This window comes from Miscanthus floridulus, chromosome 10 (genome assembly GCF_019320115.1).
Source record: "Miscanthus floridulus cultivar M001 chromosome 10, ASM1932011v1, whole genome shotgun sequence".
Taxonomy (NCBI): domain Eukaryota; kingdom Viridiplantae; phylum Streptophyta; class Magnoliopsida; order Poales; family Poaceae; genus Miscanthus; species Miscanthus floridulus.
Genome location: NC_089589.1, coordinates 63,965,075 through 63,978,810, shown reverse-complemented (window position 1 = coordinate 63,978,810; position 13,736 = coordinate 63,965,075). Strand labels below are relative to the sequence as shown.

General features: G+C 47.0%; 2 protein-coding genes across 2 annotated transcripts; both read left to right on the top strand.

The window, feature by feature from the left end:
- The first annotated feature begins 6,454 nt into the window (after positions 1-6,454).
- Positions 6,455-7,647, top strand: LOC136484792 (protein FAR1-RELATED SEQUENCE 6-like). The gene has a single exon (XM_066481749.1). It carries the CDS (start codon positions 6,455-6,457, stop codon positions 7,538-7,540), a length of 1,086 nt encoding a protein of 361 aa, XP_066337846.1. The 3' UTR covers positions 7,541-7,647.
- LOC136484793 (uncharacterized) lies at positions 7,592-8,978 on the top strand. Its single transcript, XM_066481750.1, has 3 exons — positions 7,592-8,344; positions 8,423-8,500; positions 8,568-8,978. The coding sequence occupies exons 1-3, from the start codon at positions 7,592-7,594 to the stop codon at positions 8,772-8,774; spliced, it is 1,038 nt and encodes a 345-aa protein (XP_066337847.1). The 3' UTR covers positions 8,775-8,978.
- Positions 8,979-13,736: the final 4,758 nt, after the last annotated feature.

Genomic DNA, 13,736 nt, shown 5'->3' with positions numbered 1-13,736 from the left:
GGCGGGACCGTTTCGAGCCTGCCCCCTACTCCCGGACAGGGGGGCTCATCTCTCTTATCTCCGAGGGCACGGCGGCGGAGCCACCCCTCTTTGTCGGTACCTCGGGGGCGGCGGCAGGTCCACCCACCCCCATCGGCTCATGGGGTGCGGTAGCGGAGCCGCCCTCCTCCATCAGCACCTCAGGGGTGGCGACGGATCCGCCTCCCCCCATCCACCGATCCTCCACCGGCACCCTAGGTGAAGCGGCGGACCCTTCGGCTCCCACCGGCCCTGAGGACGGGCCGATGGTTTGGTCTGCCTCCGCCGGCCTCACAGACTCACTTCCCCCCGCATGGAATGGGAAGGGTCCCTGCATGGACAATTGGGTGCCTGTCAGCGAGTCCTCGCCCTCCAGGACATCCCAATCCACGTCGGCAACTACCTCATCGTCGTCGTCATCATCATCATCGTCACTACCTGTCTCCTCTCCTTGATCCCGTGCTTGCTGCTTCCATAGCATATTCTTCTTCTTGAGCTCCCTCGTCCTCTTATCCCACTCGGCCATGGTGCGATTCGCTGTTGCCAGGATCTAGTCCTTCGGCAGTGGAGCCGGGCTATCCCCAAGGATGAGTCTCTTCGGCTGGTCCTGCTATCCCGAGGTTAGCATCAAGGGGTCAAAAATTCAAGTGAAAAAAGGCATGGGAAAAGGGAACTTATGAAGTCGATGAACCCTAGTTCCGGCCGCATTGGAGGATGCCCCGACACCGGATATACGAAGTCAAGGACAACACTGGCGGTGTCCTTTGAAGGCTCCATCACCTCCTTGATCCGCTGCGCCACTTTGGTGGGGGAGGAGCGCTTCGTCGGCAAGCGCCGTCCCTTCAGGTGATGCCCCGGGCGCCATTAGGTACAGGGAGAGCGCGCGGCTCATCAGTGACGCCACCCTCCGTGTGTGGTAGGCATTGATGATCCCCGATCCCTTCACACCTTTCTCCTTTAGAATTTGGAGGGCGGTGAGATGGTCCTTGATCCTCTTCTTATCTTTTTCTGGGACACCCACTTCCACGACCCTAGGACCTCTTCGATGAGGCGCCCGGAGTACACCGGCAAGGGGGCGGCCACGTCGTCCTTGACGTAAAACCATTGCGAATGCCACCCTTTGTTGGAGGTTGACAGAGGCATCAATGGGTAGTCGTTCACCCAGTTGTTGCATATATGAATGCTGGCACATCCCATCGGCATGCTCAGCTCCTGCTTCCCAACCCGCTTCTTCGACAGGTTGACGACAAAGAAATACCGCCACAAATCGAAGTGGGGACTAATCTCTAGGAACCCCTCACACAGGGCGACGAACACCGCAATATGCTAGACCCCATTGGGATTAAGGTGCTGCAACTCCACCTGGTAGTACTCCAACAGCCCTTGAAGGAACTTGTGTGCAGGTACGATGAATCCTCGCTCTTGGAAGAGAGCAAAGGACATGACATACCCTTTGGGTGGCGACGGCACGTCCTCATCACCAGGCAGCCGCCACTCCTCGATGGTGGACAACGGGCGAAGGAGGCCATGGCAGACGAGGCCCTCTAGGCGCTGAGGGGTAATGTTGGATCTGCACCATGGCTCCATTGAAACGACGGGAAAGGGGGTGAATGCGAGCTTGACGACGGCTGCAATGCGGATGCGAGCTTGACGGCAGCAGTGGTATAGGTGCGAGAGGCTCAGGTGATTGGCGGCGGAGGTGGTAGATACGAAGGCGAGGAGACAAAGTATGGAACCCTGGGGGCGAACCCCGTGGTTTTATAGGGGCGACGGATGCGAGAAGGGCAACCGTCCGCCTCGGTCTTTGAGCCCGCCATGACACACCGCCACGTCATGTCGTGGGATACGCGCCCACGATCCGTATCCTTTCCCACCAAAATCGTGCCGGACGGTTCGCCTTCCCAAGCGAACCGAACTCTTTTCCCACAGAGGGGATATGGTCAAAAAGCTTCTTCTCTGGCCCGCCTGGGCCCAGGAGTCCAAGGGCTAGCCCAACAGTCTCGATGGCTGTCCCAACAAGGGATGGGCCCATGAGCGACCAGGACTCAGGTACACAAGCATCAGTGGGGCCTCGATTCGCAGTCGAGCCCCAGCCAGGCTGACCCTGGACGAAATCCCCGCGAACGGGATACCAGGGTTCCCTTAAAACTATCCAGTTGACAAAAACCGAATCCCACAGCCCTACCCGAGAAGGGTCCGAAATTACCCCCCGGGCGATTCTGCCCGAATCACCCGGGGGCTCGGGGGCCACACCCGATGGGTGCGCTCACGCGCACCCTCTAGCGAATCAAAATACCCCCGGGCGATTCTGCCCGAATCACCCAGGGGCTCGGGGGCTACACCCGTCGGGTGCGCTTGCGCGCACCCTCTGGCAAGTCAAAACACCTCCCGGGCGATTCTGTCCGAATCACCCGGGGCTCGGGGGCTACTGTCGGGGACCTAATATCGGGGTACCCAATGAAGAGAAACTAATAACCATCGAACGTTGACACTTCCGGTCAGACGAGAACGCTACTGCGCTTCTTGCCCGAATGACGGAAGATTGGTTCTGCCTCGCCCGACCACCGAGGGCTAGACTCTGCCTCGCCCAACGGAAGATTGGTTCCACCTCGCCCGACCACCGAGTGCTAGACTCCGCCTCGCCCGATGGCTAAGGGCTTGCTCCACCTCGCTCGACCCTCGAGGGCTGGGCTCCGTCTTGCCCGATGGCTAAAGGCGGGCTCCGCCTCGCCCGACGTCGAAGGGCAGGCTCCACCTCGCCCGACGATTGCACCCTGATCCTTCATAAAGTCGAGCATAGGGTATGACAGGACATTCGAGTCAACCGCAGTATCGAGGGCCATGCCCTGTACGCCTGTAGGAAGGCATCGCCAGGATAAGATGGGATGGGCGCTTTAAGCCCTTTCCGACCTAACAGTGCCCGAACAGTGTTGTGGGCGCTGCCATCAGCCATCGGACGCGGATACTAACACAAGCATGCGACAACCACTACGATCCAAGACATAATTCACATCACCTACAGTGATGGACGTGGGGTCACTTCCCCGTCTACTCTCCGAAGGGTCGTAGCTTGGCCCTCTGACACGCCGCACTACCCACCGGCGTAGGATGGGACGCACCCACTTGCTGACAGAAGCCAGGGCACGACCCTATAAGGATCAACGAACACGCCATCCCTGATACAGTCTGCCATGTTAGCAGGGCAGGCACATGGGAAAAGAAAGACCTAGCTCCCCCGAAGGACCTTCTCTACCTTTGGTATTTTCCTCTTTCTCCTATCTGTAACCCCTGCTCCCCATTAGTCTATAAAAGAGAGGGCAGGACACCCCACTAAGGGGACCGACTTTTGACGGATCAGTTCGACATACACAACACAACACGCATACAGCCAAGCAGCGACCAAGCTCTTGGCGCCCTTTCGACCATTCCATCAGAGACTTGGGACCTTTCCCTCTCTCGATCGTTTGTACCCCCTACTACGAACCTATTTTGGTACTGATAACACGAGCAGCAACAGACTGGATGTAGGGACATTCAGCCCGAACCAGTATAAACCTTGTGTCCTTTAGTGCACCATCCAGGCCTAACGCGCAACAATTATAAATTTACTCGCCAGTGTTTGTTCGAAACACCGACACGACCCAAGTCGGGAGTCCCAACACCTAGGCCGCTACGGTGCAGCGCACAACGCAGGGTCGTCGAGAAACGCGCCGCCCCTCGCTCCGACCGTGCACCGGCTTTTCTGGCATCAGGGAACGTATCGGTGATGGCACTGCTGCAAGACGTGAGCACAGCTCCTCCCTTCGGGCTATACCGCCAGTGCGTGCTCCGCTTGTGAACATTTTGCCGGCACCGTGTTGCGGCCTAGGTGTCGGGACTGCCGACTTGATTCGGGACTTCCGACTGTCAGGAGTTCCGACTCACGTCAGGACTTTCGACGGGCACAGTCACTGCGCAGGCTAAGGGACTGGGCGTCAGGACTTCCGGCATGAGTCGTGACTTCCGACGGTCGGGAGTTCCGGCTTATGTTGGAACTTCCGACACCAACCGTCACTGAAAACACCACCTCGACGCCATAGATCATGGCGTCAAGCTCGGCGCCAAGATCTACGGCGCCGAGCTCGGCGCCAGGATCTACGTATGACGCCAAGCTGCCTGCTAAGTCACTGCCACGTCTGTCGAGCCCACGACCTCGGCGCCAGCAACGATGGTGCCGAGCAGTGTACGCTGGCGCCGAGTTAAGGGTCCAGATTTTGAAATCTTACCTTCAGAGGCATATTTGTGAAAATTTATAAAAAAAAAAGTTAAAAAATATAAAATTCGGTCGTGGCGGCAGCGGCAGCGACGTTCCCCACGGTAACGTTCTGTTCTCTTGTGTTTTGATTTGATTTGTATTGTGGTTGCGTCAGTCGCGGTGTTGTTAGTGGGCTTGGCCGGGGCAAGCTCGCCGGCAAGACGGCGAGGCGCTCCGCAACCTCCGCCCGTCCTATGTCAATCCCTGATTCGGATGTTGCGATTGTCAGGAAGCCTCGCCCCTGCTCCTCCAGTTCGTGCCATGCTTTTGCATTCAACCTCAGACCTCTGTTCGATAGGCACTTAGGCAGAGAGACCAAGAGCAAGCTGCCTCTGACTGTAGATGCAACAGCCCATGTGAATCGCGAGAGAAGGAAGAAAGTTTTCTGCAGCTTCTTCCCCTTGTTTGTCTCTCCGATCCTCTCCCCCACTCACCCAGCATGTATGCACATCACAGCTTCCATCACCAATCACCATGGATGGATCCACCCAATAGCTTCCACGACATGGCTGCATGTGACTGTTTTTGAGGCTGCTTGCTCTGCACATGTACAAGCGGCTTCTTATGCATGATCAAATCATTTTTGTATGAGTTAAATGCAACAGTAGTCCATCAACTTGTACCGAAGTTTCACTTAGGTCCATCAACTCTGAAAGTGGGTTTTTGGGTCCATCATCTTTGTCAGTGGCGCATTCCTGGGCCATACCGCTTTGTTCCAGTTTTTTAACCGACGTGGCTGTCCATGTGGCGTCCAGGGTGGATCAATAAGCATCTGCTCGTCACGTGAGGGTGGAGGGCATTGGGTAAAATTATAGGCAGCCCCTCTAGACTTTTCCGCTTCCAGTTCTTTCCCCACTCGTCTTGTCGTCGCGGAGGTGCAGCTCAAAGGGGTAGGAGAGACCGCGGGCGTGGCGAGCGGTGGCCGTCGGCGAGCGGCGCCGATTCGCCACCGAGTTCGGATCTGATCCGCCTCCCACTTGCGTTCCCCACTCGTCTTGTCGTCAAGGAGGTGCAGCTCGAAGGGGTAGGAGAGACCGCGGGCGTGGCGAGCGGTGGCCGTCGGCGAGCGGCGCCGATTCGCCATCGAGTTCGGATCCGATCCGCCTCCCGCTTGCGCCTTCCTACACTGATCTCGCAGAATCCAGAAGATGGTGGCTACGTTCCGTAGAAAAGGGGATGCACCGCCCCAATACGGTAAGTACTGTATCGATGCCCAAATCCTTGGATTCAGTGGTTGTAGATTGTTGTTCTCTGGCTGTGCTTGAGCTTAGATACGAAAAATCATGATTTTGTTGCTGTTAGGGTTTGTGATTTTTTTGAGGTGACGGGTTGGGGTTTTGTAGTGGGTTTTTTCTGATGTGTTAGTACGTTCATAATATAGGTGATGATGAAGAATTCACGGTTGAGGTTCACCATGGTGGGTACTTTGTTGGTCAAGGTTCTGATAAAGCTTATGCTCATGAAAGGGTCGATTGGTTCGATCACTGTGAAGTAGCTACATGGTCTCCCCGGTGGTTTGATGAGTTAGCCTTTAAGTTGCATTACCCAAGGAATCCAGTAATGAAGGTCTATTGGTTGCTACCAGGACTGACTTTTGAACAAGGACTTAGAGAAATTAGTACAGATACAGACACAATTGTGATGGCTTCACTAGTGCACAAGGTTAAGAATTTTGTTTTGTATCTAGACCATGATGACACTATCAGTGGGCTAGATTGGGATGACCTAGTTGTAAACCCAATTGCATCCTTGCCCAAGGGTCTGAGCCCTCGCAATGTTTACAGAGTTCCCAGTAAACAAGGTGAAAAACTTCCAGAGTTCTATTGCGATCTGAGATCTCCCAGTGAGACTGATGATGACTCTGACTTCCATGACTCAGACTATGAAATTGATCAGGATGATGATGATTTGTCAGAAGATTGTGTGGATGACCAAGTGCCAGATGAGGGAGTTGGCACAGGCAAGAAGGTACAGAAAGGGAAGAAGGCACAGAAGGGCAAACAAATTCACAGTATTGTTGATGATATATCAACTGATGATGAAGATTTGTAGCTGCCAGACTCAGATGGAGAAGGTGAAGGAGGCTTGAGGTTCATTAATTTTAGAGACCAGGACATGGGCAATCCAATATTCAAGGTGGGTATGCTCTTTGAATCGGTTGAGGTACTTAGGAAGGCTGTCACTGAGTATAGTGTGAAGCAAAGAGTGGACATCTGGTTCTCAAGGAATGAGCAGAAGAGGTTGAAGGCACAGTGTGCAGATGGATGCCCTTGGTTGCTGTATGGATCAGTGGACAACAGGTCAAATGGAATGGTCATAAAAACCTACCAAGGTACCCACAACTGCCAGAGGAAGTGGGTTGTCAAGAGGTGCACCTCCAGGTGGCTAGCAGAGAAGTACCTAGAATCATTCAGGGCTGACAAGAAGATGAGCATAGCAAACTTTGGAAGGGTTGTTCAAAAGGAGTGGAACCTAACTCCATCACGGTCTAAGTTGCAAAGAGCTAGAAGGCTGGCCATGCAAACAGTTATGGGTGATGAGGTGGAGCAGTACAAGTTGTTATGGGATTATGGCAATGAGCTTAGAAAATCAAACCCTGGTACCTCTTTCTTTCTGACACTTGATGGTAACATCTTCAGTACACTATACTTGTCCTTAGATGCTTGCAAAAGGGGATTTCTGTCTGCTTGTAGGCCTCTGATATTTCTGGATGGCTGTCACATAAAAACTAAGTATGGGGGACAGATTCTTACTGCAGTAGGCATAGACCCCAATGACTGCATGTATCCCATCGCACTTGGAATTGTTGAGGTTGAATCACTTTCATCTTGGACATGGTTTCTAGAGACATTGAAGACAGATCTTGGTATTGCGAACACCTTTCCCTGGACCATAATGACAGACAAACAAAAGGTGATGACGACACTAGTTGCATCTATTTATTTCAAGTGCCACAATCAATTGCACTGCAATTCTAACCATCTTATTGCTATGCAGGGCCTCATTCCAGCAGTGCAAAAGGTGTTTCCAGAATCAGAGCACAGATTCTGTGTGAGGCACTTATACTCAAATTTCCAACAACACTTCAAAGGTGAGAATCTAAAAAACCAACTCTGGTCTTGTGCTAGATCTAGTTCAGTTCCTCAGTGGAACAGAAACATGGATAAGATGAGGACACTAGATAAAAAGGCTTATGAATGGCTAGAGAAGATGCCACCACAAACTTGAACTAGAGCATTTTTTAGTACCTTTCCAAAGTGTGATGTTCTTCTAAACAACATGTGTGAGGTTTTTAACAAATACATTCTGGAGGCAAGGGAAATGCCCATCCTAAGCATGCTTGAGCAGATCAAGGGTCAGCTGATGACAAGGCACTATACAAAGCAGAAGGAGGTGGGAGAAGAGTGGCTAGGACACACCTGTCCCAAGATTAGGAAGAAACTGAACAAGAACACAGAGTGGGCATCCACATGCTATGCTATGCCTTCTGGAGAAGGTATTTTCCAGGTTCAGGACAGAGACTACCAATTCATTGTGGATATCAAGGAGAAAAAGTGTGAATGCAGAAGATGGGACCTAACTGGAATTCCATGTGCACATGCCATTTCTTGTCTGAGGCATGAAAGAGTTGCACCTGAATCTGTGCTACCAGAATGCTACTCCACTACTTCCTACCTACTTGCTTATGGACAACATATAAGACCATGCAGGGACAAAAGTACATGGGACAAGGTGGCAGCAACAGAAATACTTCCTCCTATTTATGACAAGAAGGTGGGCAGGCCTCCCAAGTCCAGAAAGAAGCAGCCACATGAGTTTCAAGGCCCCCAAGGTCCAAGATTGTCAAAACATGGTGTCACCATGCACTGCAGATATTGTGGAGATGCAGGCCATAATAAAAAGGGATGTACCTTGAGAAAGGCTGGTGTCCTGCCACCAAGGCAGACAAGCAATGCCCAACCAGAAGAACAAGCCCATCCAGGAGGACGCCAACCAGAAGAGATGGATGATGATGGGCCAATACAGAGCCAGGTCTATTAAATTTTTTTGCCATGCTCTATGTGAAAGGGTACTTTGTGTACTGACATTTTTGTGCACACTATTGTATAGGTGGTTATGTGGTCAGACTCCACTATTCCTTTGATGAGCCAACTCAGTGCCACCATGGTATCACATATGGAACAAGAGGTCAGTCACCAGCCCATCTTAGCCTTTCAATAGCTATATTTCTAACTGAAATAATTTTATGTTGCAGTCAACCCAGAGCAGGATACAAGTGAACCAACCTCTCCCTGACTCAGGTTTCATTAGCTCTAACGTTCCAGCAACAAGACCTGTGCCTCTAACCACAATTTCCAAATCTGGGAGAAAAAGGATTGCAACCATGAAGGCACAAGAACTACACCTGCAGAAGAAGGTTACTGGTGGGAGGAAGAAGGCTCCAACTGAAGCTGAAAACTAAATTCATGCATGTGTGATATGTAATCCTTTTGTAAAGCAGCAAAACACTGTCTGTTGCTTCCTTCTTTTGTGCAGCAGTAACTTAACTGCTAGCAGCTTTTGTATATCAGCCACTACACTGCTAACTTTTGTTCAGCAGCTTACCTGATAGCTTTTGGATAGCAGCAACTCTAAGTGCTGCCTAGATAGAATGGTTGGGGACAGCAGTAATTTGCATTGTCAGACTAATTTGCAGCAGTAATGTGCATTGTCAGACTAATTTGCTTGCTGGTTATGGTAGTATGCTGAAACATATGGTTTCATTCACAAATGATTTCAGATACAATGACCTTCCTTCAGTTACAAACAACATTCATTCAGTTCTTTACAAGAATGGCATACAACAGCAACAAAAGCACAAACAAGATACATAATAGGAGAAGGCAAGCAACTTTGCACAGGCCAACCAGCACTTTGCACAAGCCAACCAGCTTCTTTATCTCAGTCAAAGCACCAGCTATTGAGTCCTTAATATTTGAGTCACCACCAGTGTCAAGCATTGCTGCTTTATTTATGTTCGAATCTGCACCAGTGTCCTTAACATTGACTGAATCATCAACCAACTTGCCTTCTCTTCTCAGTTGCTCCAGATATGCAACGTACTCATCCTTCCAGTAGAAAAAAGGGCACCCGATTCCATTGGGCTGCAGGAAACCAGATCCATCACCAATGCGAAGTGGTAATCCAAAATCAGTGCGCCAAAACAGCAAAAATGAAGGAAATCACAAGGAACACAATCTACACTGACCTTGTGGGTTGGACAACAGAAGAACACCTCTCCTTTGCTCCATGGTTTCGTTGAAACCCGGCGTACCACTCGCCTCCGATTGCAATCGGTGCAAATAATCAGTGGTATACCAACCGATGTCAGCGGATTTGAAGCTGATGCACTGGATCCAACCTCCATACTCGTGGATGAAATGGTGAATGGCGCCGGCGGTAAGCACACAGAGAGAAGGGGAACGATTTGGTCAGCCGGTGGAGAGTGAGGAAGAGAGACAGGAGGATGGGTTGCCATTTAATAACTCAGGTAAGGACTTAAATGCATTCTTCCACCAACCATTCTGGCGCCAAAACTCCCGCCAAATCCAACCTGGACGCCACATGGACAGCCACGTCGGTTAAAAAACTGGAACAAAGCGGTATGGCCCAGGAATGCGCCACTGACAAAGATAATGGACCCAAAAATCCACTTTCAGAGTTGATGGACCTAAGTGAAACTTCGGTACAAGTTGATGGACTACTGTTGCATTTAACTCTTTTTGTATTGTTAGCATCTTTTATGTATGCTGCATTGTGGTTTCTTGTGAAATATTTGGATTATTGTTGAGTGTAGCATGTTTTTTCTACCATTCCTGCTGCTGCTAGACAATATGCATTATTATAGGAATTGGATATCCTTGTTATTCCTACTTCAGTAAATCAACTGACAGACATTTTTTTAGTTTCAGTTGATGGTGATTCTTTCTTTGGTTTGACAAAGATTTGTTCCTGCCTGCTTGTTTCAGACTCATGGCTTCTAGGAGGAAATGTTGTTATGCCAATGGTTTCAGTTTCTGAATCTTTTTTTTTCTGTAATGATGATTGAGTATTAGAAATGTGTTAACAATAATAGGTATCCATGTCAGTGTAGCTTTTTTATTCTGAATCTTGTGATAATTTGACATAGGCATGTAGTCTGCCATTCCCAACTTGTTTGATCTGTAAAACTGGCAATTTTTCAGACAAAGAGATAATTTGACATAGGCTTGTAGGCTACTAGGCTCATCTTCTTCAGTAGCTAATTTCTGCTCGGTTTGAACATTTTGATAGGCTACGGGATTAGAAGCTATATCTATCTATGTGATGTGTTTTTGTACTCTGCAATGAAAAACTAAATTCTTAAAGCAAGGATTTCTGTAATATGTATGTGTTAGGTACAGTTCTTTGTTTAACCTCAGGCGCTGCACACAGAAATTGTTTAATCACAAGCACAATGCACAATTGCTACATTCTTGTCATACCAGTACTCCAAGTTGCGATGCATAACATTGTTTTTACATCTAAGTCACAATAGCACATGATGTATACAAAAAGTACCACTGGCTATCAACTTGTCTAAATTTAAATTCCACTTTAACTATGTACAGTTCAGTTGCCCATCTGAGCACACGCCAAGGGTAGTGCTGCTATATGTATGCTTTACAATTTATGTGTGCAGCTAAGATGAACTTGTACCTGTTAAGGATGTTCTGTAGAACATGTTTACTGGTTACCAAATCTGTAAATATTTGTTGCCTTATATTGAATTTTGATTCTCCTATGTACCAATTAATAGATTGGAAATTTACTCACAAAAAAATAGTTTGGAAATTTGCATGGAACTGAAAATGGGCAAGCCGAAGATAGTGCGTATTTTTTACTAAAATATGTGTGCTCTTTCTTTCAGTATGATAGCAATTTATAGTCAGAAATGAACATTTTGATTTATGTTATTTTTTTGGTCAAGTTTTTTGCAGGTACAGATGAAGCATGTTATGCATTTGTTCTCTGCTAAAATTTCTAGCTGCCATCTCTGAAGGCGGTCTGCATCAACCAACTGGAGAGAACTTCTTTTGCTAAACCAGCCTTATGCTGCTACGACTTGTTTATTTTTTTCTGAATTTTTTTCTGTGATGATGATTGATTATTAGAAATGTGTTTACAATAGCAGGACTGATTTTCTGTTACATTAGCTGCTAAAAAAGCTTTTTCCACTAGTGCTGATTGTGTATTTAGAAGTGAGTAGACTGGATGGTTATTTATTTAGCTGTTATAATGCTCCCCCTTTTCAGTGAAATAGCTAGTGTCATCCATTTGCTATTATTAGTTGCAAGTGGCATCCATTTGAGAAAGATTTTGTTCCTGCCTGCTTGTTTGTTAGTGGCAAAGAGTTGGCTTTTGCTATTAGCGTCTTGTTGTGATGTATGATTGATGATTTGATGCACTGACCATATACAGAGAGTTTTTTGCTCTATTTGAGTTTACATTGGTTTAATTTTTTTAATGAGAATTTTACCTCAGCTTTTAAGAAAGCAAGTGATATTCAGATTTGGTTTTTTGGTCAAGTACTCTATATTCCTGCATACTAGTTGAAAAATCCCCCAAATAACAAGCAATCTTTGTTAAGTGTTAAACTATCTGGAACAGAGTATGTGCTTTTTTCCCTTCTAACTTGGGTGAGCCTTTGTCTTTCAATATTGTATATTTAAAATGCTTCCAGGTCTGGTTTTGTTTATTTGTGTTTGACATCCCTCTTTTTATTTGCAACTCGGTTGATATCGGTTCAGTGAATCAAGTAATTGCTGACTGATCTGAGTGTAGTTTCATTTTATGTGTTATGCTTGTCTAGGCTGTTTTTTTGTTCAAGTTTGGCAAGCGTGAGCTTCAATTATTGTGTTTAATCAAAGTTGCCTTGTGTTTTTTGAGCTGTAGCTACCGTTATTTTTTTCTTTAAATTTTTAATTTATTGCTTGCACTTGTGTTTTAGATTTCTGTTTATGTTAGTTTAGAGTCTGAGGTTCAGTTATTCAGTTTTGCCTTCACTGTTCAGTGTTTCAGATTTTCGTTTTTGTTAGATTACAGTTTGAGGTTGAGTGTTTCAATTGTCCCTTTCAAGGTTCAGTGTTTCAGATATCAGTATTTTAGTCTTATTGTTTTCAGTATGTTGGCATTTTTTGCTCTATTGCTCAGTGCAGCAGCAACCTAAAAGTAGACACTGCCCAGCTGCACTGAGCATTAGAGCAAAATTCTGCTTCGTTGCTATTGAATTGTCTGTATTCAGTTTCGGTGTGTTCTCTGTCTGTCTGTGGTTTTCTTTCAAGTGTTCAGATATACTGTCTCAGCAGCAGTGCATCAAGCCGATTTTTCTTGATTAGCAGCTGTGCACTTGTGGTGCTGGATTGGGCAAAGAAATCTGAACTTCGTAAGAATAAATCAGCTTTGGAGTGTGTACAGGTCAGCCTTAAATTATTTTCAGACCTGAATTTTCAGATTAAAAATTAATTTTTCAGACATAGTTGGAATAATGCAAAGTCGACAAGCATACACCAATACAGATTACAAGTTTGAATATAGAGAACTAGCATGGTCAAAGGTGTCAGAAAACCAAACAACAAATATATCAGCCTGATGGGCTGCTGCTGCAGGCTGCGCCTACTGTAGTGTGCATATATTTGTTTTAGAATTCCAGCAATTGATTTGCAAATGGAGATCGCTTTACCAAGTTTTTTTTCTAGGAGATTACTTATTGTTTCATTGCTTAACTACTATAATGGCAACTTAAGTACTAAGAACCGAAATAGGTTCTTGGTAATGAATACTGTGAACACCCTAAATGGAATGTACCTATACTGTTGTGTTGTTTGATTTTTTTTTTGTTAATTATCATCAGAGGAAATCTATAGACAAGCTGATATATATTGCTGTGCTTAATCTGCTAGCAGTGCTTAATCTGCTAGCAGTTTTGCAGCTAGTAAATGCTGAAGAAGTGCTGTCACTTATAAAAGCGATAATTTGTCAGCTGTCACTTAACTGAACCAAATGATGTGCCGGTTCTGAACTAGAACTAAGCTTATATTGCCAACCCAATGTACCAGTGGAGTGTTGAAATCCAGACTTTGTGTGTGCTCTGCCAGCCAAGTGTTTCATGTGTCATGGTTGATTGTTTATGAATAGTGGTATGATCAACTATAGATCCTAGTTTAACCGACAGTTGGATCGAGTTTCATGGAATCTTTATAATCAGCAGCATAGGTGAAACTAAATAAAGTTGGATAAATTAGTTTTACTGAACCTGTTTCACCATAGGACCTGTCTGGATTGGAGTTATTTCACTAGGAAGTTTCAGATCTAGTTAATCTGAACTAATTACTAAAATTTTCAATGTATAATACCCTTATCCAAA

Bases quoted from the DNA above. Each gene is read 5' to 3' on its own strand.
- LOC136484792 (XM_066481749.1), top strand. From the start codon at position 6,455: ATGCTCTTTGAATCGGTTGAGGTACTTAGGAAGGCTGTCACTGAGTAT.
- LOC136484793 (XM_066481750.1), top strand. From the start codon at position 7,592: ATGTGTGAGGTTTTTAACAAATACATTCTGGAGGCAAGGGAAATGCCC. The intron at 8,345-8,422 runs GTCTATTAAATT...ACTATTGTATAG, and splicing joins ATGGGCCAATACAGAGCCAG to GTGGTTATGTGGTCAGACTC. The intron at 8,501-8,567 runs GTCAGTCACCAG...TTTATGTTGCAG, and splicing joins TATCACATATGGAACAAGAG to TCAACCCAGAGCAGGATACA.